The 18,172-nt window shown below is 35.7% G+C and overlaps 1 protein-coding gene across 1 annotated transcript in view; it reads left to right on the top strand.

Moving 5' to 3' along the window:
- The window catches only part of CPS1 (carbamoyl-phosphate synthase 1), a 171,537-nt gene that overhangs the window by 103,825 nt on the left and 49,540 nt on the right, over positions 1–18,172 (top strand). Inside the window, exons 20-21 of the mRNA XM_081815309.1 lie at positions 2,557–2,733; positions 6,497–6,615. Of these exons, the coding sequence (XP_081671435.1) occupies positions 2,557–2,733; positions 6,497–6,615 (296 nt within the window). The remainder of the gene's footprint in view (positions 1–2,556; positions 2,734–6,496; positions 6,616–18,172) is intronic.

Raw genomic sequence — 18,172 nt, 5'->3', positions numbered from 1 at the left:
TTCCATCTGAAAATTGGAGTTGATAATACCTACCTTGGGAGGTTCTTATAAGATTTAGGATTAATACATGTAAATCTTTAGTAATGTCTTTTAAGGTAGATTCATAATGAATCTCAAATAAGTGTGTTTCATCAGTATTGTTGTCATTGTTTACGGGTAGAATTTTTGATTACCAGCAGTATGCATGAATCTCAATCTCTACCGATCTATTGATGTATCATTTATCTATTTATTTTATCTCACCTCTGTCTCTATATGGCCAATGTAGGAGCTCTTGGTCTATGCCTAGATATCTAAGCTGGTTAGATTACAGGGCAAAGAACTGTTTATGACATATTGTTCTATGTTGGCCTTTATTTATCCTGTGTTACAGATTATAGCTATCCTCCGACTAGCTATTGCAGAAATGCATACCACCAATCACAGGAAGTTCAGCTTAAATCCATCAGCAATGCAGGAGAAAAGAAAAAAAAAAGAAAAGACATTTTACTGATCAATCAGATTCATGCATGAAAGGGAGAATTATTACTATTTTGGTTTCCTTAGTTTCCAAGATACTAATGCAAGATTTTAAAGTAATGACAGATAAGGAAAACTTGACCTTTTAAATTAAAATGTCCTACTAGTTGTAAAAAAAGAAACAAAAAACTGGTAGTCCTTCATAGCTGCTTTAAATCTTATTTTTTCTCTCATGCTTCACGGTGCACAATAGAATTAAAACTCAAATGCCATGGAAAGTTTTGTTGGTAGCTCTCCTGTCAAATAAACAGCTGTTATTTAGTTTATTTTATGGGAAGTATCCCTTTTCACATTGCTCACAGTAAAATTTATAGCCCAAAGAAGATGAGATAATTTCTGTAATGTGTTCATTTAGGGCTTATAATCTAAGGGTCGTTTATTGTCAGTGGATATTTCCCATCATACATTTAGTTCAACTCAAGTTAGGAAGCATTTCCCCAGGTTTTACTCCATGCAAGATGCAGTGAATAAGATGTAGATATTTGTTACATGTTATCTGCAGTTGGTAAGTTGAGAATACAGAAATAGAACTAAACGTAATATGAATTCAACTGTGGTGAAAGTTAAGATACAGTGTTTACATACAGGTGCTTTGAGAATGGAGAAGAATAGGGTCAGGGAATAGGGCTAGGGTCCTGTCTGTCAGTCCATTGAAAAATGGTGAAATTTTCGCTTAATGAAGGTGAATATTAATCATATAAAATATTAAAAAGCACAAATTTTGAGCAAACACAGTTATGTACTCCTTTATTATTATATAGGTAGGTTTGTTTTTCTTTTATTGAACATATTCCATATACCATTATGTACAGTGTACTTACAAATAATAATTTATGGTGAGTTACTTATAGAACCAGTTACTTTATTGCCAACTTTTAAGTATGTAATACTTATAAGTTGTATTAAATATTCCAGAAATATTTTCCTAATTTGATAGCACCATAAAATCTTTCATTTCTGGCAGTCTCTCTCACACTTAGGCTAGCAAGTCTATGACCATATTGTGTAACCCTTCAAATATCATTATACCTATCTGAATTGGACTAACATTTTATTCATCTCTGCTCTTGAGAATCTTCCTTACTTCTAATTAAATTGGGGGCAGCGTGAAAGGTTATCTGTTTGGCTTTAGTGATCTTTGAATATGTATCTTGTCACACCATTGGCATGAAGGTTTACCAAACTGACATGAATGGGAATCTGGGTCTATTTGAGGAATCACAGAAGTTTACTGAAGGCAGCATTATCACTGTTATTATTTTAAATTGGAGACCCAAAATGCATAGCAATCTATGATTCCGTGGAAAGATTCAAAGACAGTGTTTATCCACTGAAAATAACTGGTTAGGCTTGAAGGCGATTTAAGTTTAGTTCTGACTTGTATCTTGTCCAAATGAAATCACTACATGGTCTTCCTAATTGATTAGTGAACAATCAGCTGTAAAGATTGTGGGAAGACACATCGAATTTGTCATGGGGAATTTAGATCCACCTACATTCAAAATCTGAATCTGTCAGTATTCGTTATGATTCTGAAGGTTTTATTAATATTAATGCTTCGTTATAAAGAAAGCCAACCTGTCTTGGATTGTGACTGATAACCCATTTAGAAATAGTTCTGTTTTTGTGTTAATATATGTCTGGCTTCTCTTCATTTGTTTTTTATTCTAAATAACATCTGCGTAAAAGCAAGATTTTATTAAGGAAGGGTCTATATGCTCTTTCCACCTATTCCTTAGTTTAATATTATTGTTCAGAGCAGTTGCAGGTAATTTCCTCATCAGTCTCAACAAATAAAGCTAAATTCCTGGTGTGGTAAAAAACTGACCTAATATTGTTAAAGACCCATTATATCAAAACCATGGCGAAAAGGAGAGAGAAAGAAAAATAACAATAACAACACCTAAATTTGGGTAGTATTCTTATATGTTTTGTTCCAACGTCTTTTCTAAAAAACATTCCATTTCTAGTTCTGTTTCAAATTCAATATATATAAGCTCTTTTTTAAAAATACAAGTTCTTAAATGTGCATTACAGGTCATGGCTATTGGTCGCACCTTTGAGGAGAGTTTCCAGAAGGCCTTACGAATGTGCCACCCGTCTATAGATGGTTTCACTTCCCGTCTCCCTATGAACAAAGAATGGCCATCCAACATAGATCTCAGAAGAGAGCTGGCTGAACCATCCAGCACCCGTATCTATGCCATTGCCAAGGTAATATGTGATAAGGGGCCCTGAGTGACTATTTTCTTCAGAATATAGCCACCCTGGACTTTATTTATTTATTTATTTTTTAAGAAGATTTTATTTATTTATTTGAGAGAGAGAGATAGAGATAGCAAGAGAGAGCATGAGCAGGGAGGAGAGGGAGAAGCAGGCTCCCCGCAGAGCAGGGAGCCCGACGTGGGGCTAGGTCCCAGGACTCTTGGAACATGACCTGAGCTGAAGGCAGATGCTTAACCAACTGAGCCACCCAGGCACCCTGCCAACCTGGACTTTAAAGTAAAACTGAAACACAAAATGGTTGTGAATTCAGGGATTTGGGGAAAAAATTTAATTTTCTTCAGTAGTATTATACTAGAGACTTCTGTGGCTTTTTTCAGATTATTCTATAATTGATGAAATATTACCCCCTTTTTAAAAATTTTATTTGAGCTTGGACTGAAGGACACATTGCAGGTTTAAAGGATGATCATACAGATAAAATGTTCCTTCCTTATATATATATATCTTATCGATACTCTTAAGTAGGTTTGATCATATTGACCTGCCATTTCCTGTCCCTCTCATTACTCGTTCCTTGAAAATGTATAAAATCATATTTTAGAAAGGAAGATGCATAAAATAGTATCATTTAGTATATGCTCCCTCAGACTTTAGAATAATCTTTATTTGCTTCTTTTTCTGTGTTTAAACAACAATGACTATAAAGATCTTCCACGATTATAGGCTTTTCTGTGTAATTATTTTATTGGTCTTACTTTTAGAACAAAAAAGCCCCACATTTCTCACTTCCACCCCCTAGTTCCCTTTTATGCAAATTAAATGCCATATTAATCTCCTTTCATGTTTACTATGTGTAGGGTTTTGAATTTTCAGCTCATCTGATTTTATAAAAGGTGACTTGGGCAGCTGGGACCTGTCCGGTCAGAAATCCCTGAATGGCTTTTTGACATTTAAGGAAGCTTAGGCATTAATCCTCCAACAGTATCAAACCACACTGGAGCTACAAAGCCCCGCTGACCATTTCATATGTGCATGTGTGCATGTGGGATGAGTTGATGAAAATATGAATTTTGTCTTTAAAGAGGAAATCTGTCTTTGTAATTTGCCTTTGTAGCAACAGAAAAATGCTGTGAGTGATTTTGAACTCACTGCAACTTTCCCGTCCATGTACTGAGAGTCCTGCTGAGAGGGAAAAGTGGAGGGAATGTTTCCTTCATTGCATATAATGTATACCCTCCTCACCTTTATGGTTTCTAAATGCAGAATATTAAGTTCCATTGAAATTCTGGCAGATGTTAGTGTCTTTTGATGGACATTTCTCAATATTGAGTTTCAGGGTAATAGAGAATTAACATTTTCAGTGGGGGGGTGGGTGATAGTAGTGATGAGAGGTTATTCCAGAGAGCCATTTCACCTTCTTTATTGTTCTTATTTTAGTCTTTTGTTTTAAAAAAGCATTCTACCATATTCTTATGTGTAGATATACATATGATGTTTTCTTTCCAGACAAAAGGCAGTAAATGGATTTACAGAAGTAATCCTACTTCTGCCATTTTGAGGTGGATGAAAAAGGGAAGTATTTCCAAGTCCCTGGGGAGGATATACAGCTCGAGCAAATCTCTCATTCTTTTCTAACAGACTTATAAAGGATGAGAATTCAGAGGAAACGTGTGGAGGTCCTTTCTCACACAGAGCCCCCTATGTATGAGCAAACAGTGCAGGGTCTGACGTATAAATTATTGTCTGCCAGAGTGCCGGCAGAAGGAACTGATGTCTGTTTGTTAGAGGTCGTCATTACTGTTCATTGCCCCAGCAACTAGGAACCTGGTGATTTCGACAAAGAGAGTGAGGACCGTGGAGGGCTGAAGGGGAAAAAATGAAAGGCGTGAGTAAATCTTCGCTCGCTTTCATGGTCCTTACAAAAGGGCAAGTTGCTCTGAGGCCTGATTTTTGCTGCAGTCTTATTTCAGGATGACTGGATCATCACCTCTTTTGATCTGGGGAGAATACAGGGCATTATTTTTGATTTGGGAAACATTAGAGTAACCTTGAACTTGTTTGGGGTCATTATGAACTTCGTTATAGCTGTGTGACACGGCAAAGCTGCCGTGCTTGAAGATGAGGTCATAAGACGGGGAGGATTTGGCTTTCGGTTAGACACCGTGGGTGGGACTGTAATTGTCCTTCCTCCTAGTGAAATGAATCCAGGAGTTTAGGCTCTCTGACAACCGTGGGGTCAAGAGTGTGTGATCATGTGAAGACTTCCTCTGGTCTGTCAAAAGTGTCACTAACTTAAGGTTCTATCCCCCTCATAGTGCTGATGGCCAACGGCTAATTGAGTATTTAATCACTTGGAAAATGAGACAGAATACTAAGTCCTTGGGAACCTGGCTCTATATAAGGAGAATTAAACAAAAGAAACAGAATAGACTTATGAAATGAGCACGCCTTTGAGTATTTCCATTAGGTGTCATCTAATGCTAGTCAACAGAATTATGAGCTGTGCTGTCTCTCATTGTCTCCCTGGTGCTAGAAATCAGTGAAGATTTAAAGAAAATTAAGCTCCTTGGGTTGAAATATAATAGCAGAATTACTAGTTACATATATTTCTTAATGGGATTTAAAAATATAGTGTGCCATTTCTAGAATATGTGGTTTTGGAGTATTATCTGATTATTAATCTTCATTGAGTATAAACATATACTTAAAAATAGTACAGGAGAAGAGTGGACATCTTTTGAATATCAAGGTTTGGGTTTTGAGCGTTTCTCTCTTCTTTCTGTTGCCTTTTCTACTCAGCTTAATGACCCATAGTTGTAATTTTACTTCTGAGAAATTGCTAAAGTAAGCTTTAGGAAAGAGCTGAGCTGCCTATCAGAACAGAAGTTATTACTACACTGTTTTGGAATATATTAGGATTTTGTAAATGCCTTTCTTAGCACAAAAGTCATAGTAACTGATTCAAAATAATTTTTTTGTTTGAAGTCTTCTCTGAGGAAATATTCTAAAGAAATAACACTAAGTCAGATTTGATCCATAAATTTTCACTGACTGGTTTGTGTGAGTGTGGAATGAGGTAAAAAAACTATGGTATTTGCCAAAGGGTAATTATCCAAAATACAAGTTAAATGATCATCATATTGATTCTAGATGTTCCTACCAATTTGGCTTAACTGTAGTTTCAAGAGATTCTCTTTAATTCCAAAGAGATGTACCAAATTTAGGATATAATTAGCAACATGGTTATATAGAAAGCAGGGAAGCAGAGCTTATTAGGGGGATTTTTCTGAGCACACACTGCTCTGATTAACTCAAGACACCTCCTTGAGGGGGCACCTGGGTGGCTCAGTCGTTAAGCATCTGCCTTGGGCTCTGCCTTCGGCTCAGGTCATGATCCCAGCGTCCTGGGATCGAGCCCCGCTTCGGGCTCCCTGCTCCACGGGAAGCTTGCTTCTCCCTCTCCCACTCCCCCTGCTAGCGTTCCCTCTCTCGCTGTGTCTCTCTCTGTCAAATAAACAAATAATAATAATAATAAAAAAGACACCTCCTTGGTATGCCATTTGTGGATATAGTTGGCAGCGTTGGTAGGTTTATTGGGAGGAACATCAATGATATTATATCAGTTCCATTCTCAGTCTATAGCCTCAAGCTCTCTGAATAACGTAGAGAGGAATGGCTGCTATATGTTTTCAACCAAATAAGACATTTATAAAATATTTGTCAAAGAAAGTGTCTCTTCTCCTTTTGGCAGGCCTTGGAAGACAACATGTCCCTTGATGAGATTATGAAGCTCACATCCATTGACAAGTGGTTTTTGTATAAGATGCGTGACATTTTAAACATGGAAAAGACCCTGAAAGGGCTCAACAGGTAAGGCAGTGTTGCTCTGATTCACTCCAGATATCTTCTGTGCAGCTTTTGTCTTCCTCTTACCCTTAAGCACTTGGCCAAAATTCTGCTTCAATGAAGTAAATAGTGCCAAGGCTGGTAAGCAGTAGTGATGGCCACAAGAAATGGCAGTTTTAGATGTTTACCTTTTGAAAGGTATCTCTTGATATTTTTAACTGTTTTGCACCCCTTCCATTGCCATCAAACTTAGTGATATTTTTATCAGGTCTTTTGAAGTTAAAAAATTGGTGTACATCTATGAATTCAGGTGCTGTTTAACTTACCCAAAATTACCTAGATCAAAACGTTATCAGTCAATAATTAAACGAATGATATTCTTATTTTCTGTAATATTTCTAAGTTCTGAAGTCGGTTTCTTTCTTTTAAAATCAACTTACATATTGCTGTATATTGATGAGCTAATGTATTCCTCTTGCATTCTACTGATATTTTTAACATTGGGACTTCCAGTTCAGCATACGAATAAGCCACATTCAAGTTCTGTTAATAGATTCTTTACCTCTCACTAATTTACATTTTTATCCCCTTCAAGGCCAATTATTTTTAAAATTTCATTTCATGTTCAGAATATTCTGATAATGTCAGTGCTTTAAAATCTACTTCTTTATTTTTCATGACAAGACCATTTGTTGGGTCACCTCAGGCTTATGAAATCACAGATAGGTTTTAAACATGGATCTTTGATAAGAGGAACATTTATTACCAATCTAGAGGAGAGAGTATAATCCTCTTTAGCTTCTCCCCTTTTAAGAGGGTTGGGAAATACACAATTATTTGAAAGAAGTCTCACCTACAAGCCTAGGCATATGTTTAGAGAGAAGGAAATGTTTTGTTTGTGTAAATTATTCTCAAATGATTAGAGGAAATGTAAAAATATTAATCACTTAAAATGTTGTTGAAGACAGTGGAAGTTCTCAAAGCCTACATCTGTGACGTATAATTTGGGTTACTGTGTTTACCTAATCAAGATGCCCACACAAACTGGGCAATAATAACACTTGCTTTTCTTTTTGAGCAAAATAAGGTTTTTTTTCATCAGTTGAACAGTTGCCCACAACAAATGCTTGGTTTTGAAAGTGGGGGATTCCAATCTGCCAAAAATGAAACTAGCTGAGGTTGCTTAAAAGTCATCTTTTCTAGTGATCACATAAAATGAACCCTAGACAGCAAATACGTTAAGAATTGAGCCTGTACATTCATCTTAGAATTTTGCTGACTGGAGCTTTCTTTTTCTTGGTTTATGAGGCCAACAGAACTTCCGTGTTGAATTATAGTCTGTTCTACTGTTACCAGTTTCGGACAACTGATTTCAAATGCCTATGAAACCACTCCAATTAAACCACATGAGGGTGCTAGAAACTTACAGTATGCCAGTCGTAGCTGTGGGAGAGACCTGGGGTGAAAAATAGCAGATGTTGTTGTGATTTAAATTTTCACATTCTGATTTTTGGACAAATTCTATGTTTTAATTGAATAGTTTTTGTTACAACCAGAAAGCAGGTTGAGATTCTAACTAAGCAGGAACAAGTGTATATTGAGAATGAAAAACGTCCTTGGAGCATTAGACCCGCTTACTGTTACAGATCACTTATCTTTCTGATTTCCACATTCTGTTACATTTATTTGCTGATAATTTAACATTTTTAGTTTCCATTTTCTGGCATAAGCATATTTGTAAATAGAGATATTTTCTATTGTTCGTAATGATCAATGTTAAAATTTTTTTATATAAAGTTTTTAATAACTTAAAATAGTCTAAAACATTATACTTAAAGTTATCTTTTGTCTCAAGAACTCAACAGGTGATCCATGGTGTTAGTAAACCTAAACCTTGAACTCATTATTTTCTGAATGATACTTTACTATTTAATTCTTCTTGGGTTTTTTTGTTTGTTTGTTTGTTTGGTTTTTTGTTTTTTGATTTTGGAGTGTCCTAGATGCACACAGAGCAATTTGATAATGATTGTTATTTAGAAGTGTTAAATAAGTAAAAAAAAAAAAAGAATAGATAGCCACTGAAGCTACCTGTCTCAGTCATTGTGTGGTCCATAGAGGTCTGAAACTGGTTGGATATCATGGCTGATGGAATGTAAGTGTGTAGGACTTGAGTTTTGTTGTCCTATTTTGGTTATCTTCACCATTACCCTGGATTATGATGTCTTCTGCTTTTTCTCAGCCTCTACATATCCAAGAAGGCTTAGTCATCAAGGCAGATACTGCTCCAACAGTAGTAATAACTCTCCATTAGCAGTTGGCATTATATAGCTGAATTATGCATTGCCAGTTTGCAGAAAGTTTATGAAGATCAGTTCTTTTTCCTTTACATTTATCTGTGGTTCACTTTGTTTCAAAATCTCAACTGTTCCAGTGTTGGAAAGGCTGACTTTCCTTGTAGACCGAGGAGGTAACTATTTGGTGTGATTTGAGATGGCCCGCAAATTCTCTTGCTTCAGCATCTCTCTGCTGCCAACGTGCCCAGGTCCCTTTGCACTTTTCTGATAGGTCCCTGGGAAAACAGGCAATGGGGATCTCAGCTGGGAGAAAAGGGGAAACTTAAAGAAGGGATGAAGTATAGAATGCCAGATGTGGGTTAAGTTTCACTTGGTTCCTTTCCACTTGGAAAGAACGCAGGGTCTGGAGCTAGTCAGATAGATAGGTGGGAGGTTTTCCCCTGCTGTGGAATCGCACGTCACCTCCCTCCCTTCTCTGGACTCACATCCTTTCTGCTAATGTCTGCTTAATAGTTTTGTTGTGAAGCTTAAACAATATAAATGTAAAGGACACCTGGCACATGGTGAATGCCCAAGATGGTTTTCACTCTTTCCCCCTGAAAATGAAAATGCTACTTATTATAATGAAGAGTATTTTGTGATTTCGGATAGATACATTTAAAGACTACTTTTTAGAGCTACACAATTTGCATTTGCTTATATATTTTACAATATGTCATTTCTTAACTTTCTTGATGATGCACTGTCACTTCACTTGTTTTAATACCAGACCTATTTTTTTTTAAAAGAAGCAATGATAGCAAGTAATACAAATGCTATTCTTATCAAAAGATCAATAACACTCCATTATGCTAATGAACAAAAATTCCCACAGTTGTTAATCATGCTAAAATTCTTCTAAAATCCAATAAATATGTTTACTAGCACAGGATGAGAACATCATTCAGATTGATGGCCAGTCTATGACTTGTATTTACATAAGTCATCTGAGATGAAGTTCAGAATTTGACTCCTAAATGGAATATACCCATGTATTTGGTATATATTTGAATGTCCATAGATTGGAGTGGGGAAAACAAAACTATGTTTGTAGTGAGGTTGGCATTATGGAAATAACTGAAGAGTTTTCCATGTCCACGAGAAAGTGAAAATTATAGAAATTTCTTTCCTTGAAGGGTGGAGATGAACATGTGTCTTGCTGAGGATGATATATGAAATCCCAGCCTAGTTCAGGGCGATGAGACATTAGACTAGTGTTAGAATAATTGACTCAGCGTCCAGGCTGCAAGTGCTTGCTCCCATCAGAACTCAGTCTGCCGTCTCCAGCACATGAGCACAGCAATGGCAGCCCACGGGAGACTTCCAGAGCAATAGCCATTCTTACCGACTCAGGTGATAGCCGTGATTTAGACAGCTTCAGCAAAAAATTTCTCTTCCCACTTGAGTTCACTGACTTTCTCCTTCTCCTCTTAAATTGTTTATTGCTGCCCAAGGGCATGCTAGGAATGTTGACAGTTCTAGGCAGTTCCCCAAATTTATAAGCTGGTGTAGTAGCATTAATCGACCTAGAGTGATAACATATTTTACAGAGAATTTCTTTAGGTTTTGAGAAGTTTCTCTTTACTCCATGTGATGTGAGTTGTATCATGTAGGATTCCAATGCCTGTAATGCATATGCACTGGGATTTAGATGTTTAATCTATTAACTTCACGTTACTGGATCAATTTGCAGGGAGTGTAAGAAAAGTTGAGTCTGTCAGGGTTTTTGGTGGAGCTGCAATGTTTGCATAAGCTCTATCCATTGGCTTTCACAACTGAGCTATCCACATTTTAATATGTCTATTTTCCCCCCACTCGCTCATCTTACCAACACCGACTCTTTCACCCATAATGCTCCTCCCATATAGCGTTTTCATAAATACTTACTACAAGAAAAAATATACTTATTTTGCTCTATTAAAAATTACAAAAACCTCACCTATAATTCTTTCCTCCATTAGCGTAAGGAGAGATTCAATTTTGATCATGCAAATAAACCTGACCTGGAGGGCAAAAGTACAAGTGCCATAAATCAAATAAATCAAATGTCAAATGTCTTCATCAGCTAGGTTCTCCTGGTATAGCTGATTCCCTAAGGTAACAAAAGAATGGATTTAGAATTACATCTTTTAATATAGAAAACTGAATTTTGATTCAAACAATTCTCAGTGCCTTTCAAGTGTAAGATAATAATCAGAAAATTTATTGACTACATATCAGTCACTGTTCTAAGCACATTATTTCGTTTAGCTTTTACTACAACCTAAGGAGATCAGTAATTATCCTGATTTTATAGTTGTAAGTTGAGGCACTGAGATATTTAGCAACTTCCTTGCTATCACCTGCTAATAAATGACAGATGTGAGATCAAACCTGAGCAGGACTCCAGAGCTCAGGATGTTTGATATTTCACCCCTGTGCTATATGTTAATGTGTGTATATGTATATACACACATATATATGAATATATATATATATGTATTCACACATAATTGTATACATGTATGTTGAGGGGTGTGGAAAGGTGAATTAAATAGCATCTGAGGGAAATAAGGTTACAGATAACAGACACTTTCAATATAGTAATGATATTCAATAAAGGATGACAGTCCCATCACCATAGAACTAGCATATATGAGAAAGTTTTCAACTATGTTAGTAATTAATAGACAAGCACAGGTACAAAGATCTCTCAGTTGAACCCCTTCTGCTATAAGTAAGGAAGGAAGTCAACTGTAATAAAGCTTGTTTATGAGCAGGGACTATTTCAGGACATTACACCCCAAACATTTAAATTTACAATATCAAATTGGATTAGCAATTTTAGATTGAAAGATAATAATGATACTTAAAAAAAACAACAACAACATGAACAGGCAAGAAAAAAACCATGAGGGTGCTAATTACCAGCTTTGAGCATCTGCTTATCTTATGCCTGTGTCTTTTTAATTTTTTTATTTCCTTATTTTGATTTTTGGGTGCTTTAGTTATTTCTGATTGACATATCAAAAGGAATCTCTTGTTGTCCAATTCAGGTGTTTAAAAATAGGGGATATGGCATTGTCATACAGTTTATACCATGTAAGTATAGGAGGCTAAGATTTGGATCTATTTCTTTATTAACTGTTGGTATAAATTTAATTTACTGTGGATTAATGTACAAATTATGCAGGAATTCCTTTTGTCCAATATTCTATAGGCTTCATTTTTTTTTTACTATTTTAATTCTTATAATATTCTTTTCCTCCTTCGCTGCCACTCACTGCTATATTCAATGTAGCAAAAAAGAGTAAAGTACACTTTTGAAGGGCCCAATTGTCATCTGAACATCACTATGTTCAGTGTGATAAACTGTGTCCATTGGTGAGTGCTGAAAAATCATAGGTGTGCCTATCGCTTAGGAAAACAATCTAGGGCAAACCTGGTGAGTTCCACTTGGGCATTCAGGTGCTAAATTGAGCTCAGTAAAGTTGGCCATTTCCCTGCAGCCACAAACTTCTGGCAGATGTCATAATACAGGTATCACCCTAGCTGGAATACTCCCTTTGAATGTCCTCTCCTATACATGTCAGTTTCTGTTGACTTTTTGTTTAGCTTGCTCATGAGGTATGGCAAAAGCAGACAAGAACATTTTGTGCTTTGATTTGATTAAAGTTTTTTGGGGGAAAAATGTCACCTAAAAGTTGTTAAAACTTAGATATAAGGCAGAAAAATGTCGGTACTTTGCTTTCTAATGATAATTTGCACTTCCTGATAGAAAAAAACCCTAATCATAAGAAACTTTAGTCTTTAAGGGTATTAAATATAGACATAATTTAGGGAAAGAAATATGTATATTTCCTTCTATCTAACATATTATTGCATGTTATAATTTTGATGATACTTTACTCTGGACATATGTTTGTCCAGATGCCATTGGTTGTTTTCCCCACTCCAGTCTGAACATTCATATATATGTACTAAGTATATATGAATGTGGGAATGGTGATGATTGGATGTTTTAGTGGAACCCATTGTCTTGATTTGCAGAAAATGGGTTATGTCCTCTGACCTCACTACCAACTCACACTATATTTCTGAGTTTTAGTTTCTCTCTAGTTAAAAACAAAACAAAACAAAACAACACAGAAAAAGCAAACTCCATTCTTATTTTACTGGGAAGCCATGCAACTAAGATGAATATATAACATATTATGTGTGAAATAATTAACTCTAAAGGAAAACAGTTTTATCAATTATTACATATTACCATTCTATGGTTTTAGTCTTTATACCCTAAACCACTTATCTAATAAACCTCTCCAAGAATACTAAAAACTGGAGCTTTTATGAGAAAGTTTTTTTTTTTTTCTATTTGGAAGAGGAGTATTACTGTGGGAATTTCTATGCCTCTGTGAACTAATGCTAAAAATACATTTTATTTTAAATTTGTTTTATGTTCTATGTGATAAGATATTTTAGGTGATGACATAGATTTGATAGGCCGCCATTAATTTTTTTAACTAACAATTTATTGAATCGTATAGAATGTAAAAGTTTGCATCAAATATTTAATGTTCTGAGAATCTTCATTGAATTCACTATTTAAATAGTGTTTACAAATGTGTATTTTGAAAGTGTGAGAGAGAACTTGATTCTGCAATGGGCAAAATAAATGTTTTACTCAGAATGTTCCAGAGTGATATTTAGATAATTCATAAAATGGATATTATATATTTTTGTGTATTGATTCTTAAATATTTGATAGTTCAAAAAATCTTAAGTTGATTTAAAATAACATATACTCATAATTTGCATGTACTTATTAATAGTCAAGAATTAATAGACAATCCTTATGTCGATATCTTTGATCTCAGCATGATGAGTTATGTATTTACTTGATGGCATTTCTCTTTATTAGGAGCTCTTATTGGGCCAGATGGTATTTGTTCATCTACTCAGTCATTAGTATTTATTGGGTACCTACTATGTGCAAGACATGGTACTAGGTCCAGTGCCATTTGTCTATGGATAATTGTTAGTCATTAACATGCCTTCACTGGGTTTATAATCTATTTTGGAAGATTAAATATATACACGTGGCTATACAGAAGACAGATACTTTTAACAGACCAACTAGAGGCAGGAACACAAAACCAGGAAAGTTAAATGGAGGTTAAAAACAAAAGCTCTAAGGCCTCTGCCTATGTTATCTCACGTAAGTGTTAATTTAAGAGTTCCTAGAGGGTGTGCATCCCTACTTCATATCTTATAAGTGAAACAATGACTCAGATGTTTAAGTAAACTTTTCAACATTTCAGAGGTAGTGCCTGTTGGAGCCAGGATTTAAGTTCAGGACTTGCGGAATCCAAGGACTGCATATATCCCTTCAATATATTCCCATATATATCCTTCAATATATCCCACTACCAGGGGAGCCAAGAAAAGAGAGATTTTAAAACAAAATAAATAAAATGGGAAGACACTTTCAACAATATCGTGTGGTTTAGGGAGAATAGTGAGGGAGAGAATTGAGCAAGGCCACCAAACTTGGTGATCTGGAGGAAGGAGCAGGAACTAGACTATAAGGACCGAATATGCAAGAAGAGAGGAAGCAGGTAAATGGATGAATTTTACTTAGGAAGCAACAAATCATGTTTGCTCTTACTTTGTTATGTTTCTGCTATGTTTCATAAAAGTGAGAATCTTACTGTAAAGAAATTAAGTCTATGAACAGAAATTAAGGTGGATATTATCCACCTATTTGTTCAATGTAGGTAGTAGTTGGAACCACATAGTTTCATTTCAGTGTTCTGTAATTATTTGATACATGTGGGTACCATCCTCCAATTAAATTGTAAATTCCATTAGGGCAAATTTCAAATATCATAATGTCTTAATAGGCTTTTATTATGATCTTTTCTTAAGAGCTTTTGCTGATTTGTGTGAACATAGAATAAAGTTCACTGTACTAAGGCACAGCATCAGCTCTGAAACAGATATGAATGGCTTCCAATTCTTACTGATCATATATTTTCTTGGTAATTGGCATAGAGTATCTTCCATTGAACAAACGCTCAAAAATATTTGTGTGATAATATGCCCATTAAATAAATGAATACATATTCTTGGTAGAAAATGAAAATCAGAATTTCTTAGTCATGACAAAGAGGGGAAATTGGAGTAGAAAAAAAAATGGATTTACCTGGTTGCTTCAAGAGCCCCACAAAATGATTACCTGAGAAATATATATTCCAAGATACAAACTCACTGTGTTGGAAGACCTTGTAAATCAGCATCTCTATATTTTCATTTTTTTAAGTGACTATATATCTACTGATTAAGTAGGAAGACTTTGAATAAACTGCTTTCTACTAAAAGGGGATTTATCTAATTGTTTTATATTATCAAATGGAGATTTATATACACTGGAAACATTATAATACCTATATGTGCATTACAAAATCTCTATTGCCTGTTGACAACAAGACAAAATTTTTGTATTTTTGATTAAAAACAAAAAACTATCTGGGTTCTCAAAATTGCAAATTTTCTTAAAAGTTATTGTGAGAAATATTCACTGGTATTTACAGTTGTGGTGAAGGTTCTAATTTAATTACCCAGTGAAGAAGGTTAAGGCAAAAAAGATATATTATTTATAAGACAGAGATCTATATTTCTCTGGTGACCTAAAGGTGCATTTCCGTTATAATATGGGTGGAAAATATCACTAGTCTATTTTTGTGGATGGTGAAATTGAGTCACATTGAGGTGTGTGTCATACTTTCTGTCACAGCAGTCAGAGGAAAGCAAGGAATCTAGCCCAGGGCTTCTGCCTGTGGTTCTAGTCACTAACCCTTTTCAAAAGCTTCTTTTTAGAGATATGACTTTTAAATGAGACAGCTGGAGATCAGTTCCTCCTTAGCTGTCAAGTTGTGAGCTGTGTGTTTTCCTGCCTGAATTGTTGACCCCACTTAGAGCAGAAGAACTGTAAGAGATGTGCCCTTCTCTAGAACTCTTGGGGGGAAAACACAGGGGCCTGGCAGGGAGAAAGCCTTGGCAAGTCACCTTTAAAAGATGTAAACAGAATTTTCATGGGTATGGAGAGCTGGGATAAGGGGTTTCCTTTTACATTTTGCCATATTTCAAATAGAAGACTGTCTATATGCATGTATACACGTACATACATACGTACAAACATATACATGTATTTTTTCTTTAAATAAGATGCAAACACCTTATCCTCCATGTTAATGCAGGTCAGTAAAAATCTGAAGTGTATAATGGAAATTACTTTTACACAAAATAGTCTGCCTCAGCTGTAGTTACAGAAGCTAGATAATCACTCACTGGCCCCCAGAATTTTTTCCCCTGCTCATTCATACCTGAAGTGTCTTTGTGGTGGCGTAGAGCCTCGGAATCTGCCCTCGGAGGTGAAATGCATGATTTTCATCCTGAGGAGCGTAGGGTAGTGGCCATGCCTCCCCACGGTGTAGAAAGTGCTTGGGTACATGTGCTCTCAAGATCAGTTGTGATTTGCAGGAAGTACAGAGTATGTTGGTCCTCATTATGTCAAGGGATCGCTACAGGAATGTTGCAGAGGAGGGGAAAAGTCTGAGAAACGCTGGGGTGATAGAGCCAGATTTAGATGACTTAGCAGTTTTGTTCTGATGAACTGCCCCTTCTGCTTCTCCTCCTCCTTTTTCTCTTCTCCTGTGCCTGTTCTTACCCTTCTTCCTCATCTCCTGGCGTCTACATGTGTGAAGCACTTATTTACTTGCTTGGCATTGTCCCAAACACTTCACATATTTATCATTTCATCTGATTGATACGATTTCTTTTCTCAGTGGAGTGGGAGCGTGACTCTAGATTTGGCCGGTGATATTTACTTAAGGTCGAAATAGGCAGTTAGGCACTCTTTGCCAGTTGTACATAATGATAATAATGTAACTGCCCTCACCTCGGTGTTAACGTGGCTATGGTGATGTTACACATATGGCCTCAAACCCTACCCACCACCTACTCTTCAGCCGATGGACGGATTTAATTGACCATCCTTTGCTCTAGGCAGCCTGAAGGGAGAGCTGCTCAATTTGCTCTTGACTATAGTCATTAGCATGAAGTAAATGAGAATTTTTGCTGTCTTGGGTGTCAATGTTTATTTTTATGTCTTCTTCTGAAAAACACTCAGTGATAAAGAATTTTGATTTCCATGTAGGTAGTGATCCTGAAATTAACATAGATCTAATGCGATATGTCATCAGGAATTTAAAACTAGAATTTTTTCACATCCTCCTAGAAATGACTTTCCATTTTACCTCCTTTCTAGAAAGGGCTTACATTTGCTCATTCAAGAACTAAAAAATTTGGTCAAAAATTATTCCTACATATGTTACATTTAGCAAGAAAAAAAATCTATGCAGCGGTTATCAGTAGATAGGCTTCAGTTAAGTAATTTATTTTAATACGATTCTAAGTAATAGTTTCTAGAAGTCAAAGAAAGTTATATATTGAAAGTTATACTGTTGTTTCTTGGAACAACACATCTGATAGGTGGAAAACTACTCTGTTGAAACATGACTTCCTTTAAACAAAAATAATGGAGAGGTTCTAAAATATAAGACTTCCAAATAAATTTATTTGTGAAATAACAGATTTTAAAGCATCAAAGAATGCTCATTTTATCTCAGTTTTCTACTGAGGCCTTATACAGCATTTAATTTTGTTTGTTGGATTTAAATTTGGACATATAAGAAACCTATATTTATGGGAAAAGCCAGGATTTTGCTTACTGAATACATCTTCTTAATCTGGGGAAAAGGATCTATTGAATGGGTTTAAAATTATAAGTAAATTTATTAATCAGAAGTAGCAGAAGCAATATTCTATAGTATACACTTCACCCTTTAGTTCAATCTGATCAGGTGAAAGCTGCTTGATTAGTAAAAACATGCTTTTTTGAATGCATTCTTTTTTTTTTTTGATAACTAGAAATTTATACTTCTTTTTTTTTACTTTTTTATTGTTATGTTAATCACCATACATTACATCATTAGTTTCTGATGTAGTGTTCCATGATTCATTGTTTGTGCATAACACCCAGTGCTCCATGCAGAACGTGCCCTCTTTAATACCCATCACCAGGTTAACCCATCCTCCCACCCACCTCCCCTCAAGAACCCTCAGTTTGTTTTTCAGAGTCCATAGTCTCTCATGGTTCATCTCCCCCTCCGATTTCCCCCCCTTCATTCTTCCCCTCCTGCTATCTT

This window comes from Leptonychotes weddellii, chromosome 3 (assembly GCF_054177405.1).
Source record: "Leptonychotes weddellii isolate Sample4059 chromosome 3, ASM5417740v2, whole genome shotgun sequence".
In the NCBI taxonomy this organism is placed as follows: Eukaryota; Metazoa; Chordata; class Mammalia; order Carnivora; family Phocidae; genus Leptonychotes; species Leptonychotes weddellii.
The sequence above is the reverse complement of the archived record's forward strand: the minus strand, read 5'-3'. Positions and strand labels throughout refer to the sequence as shown.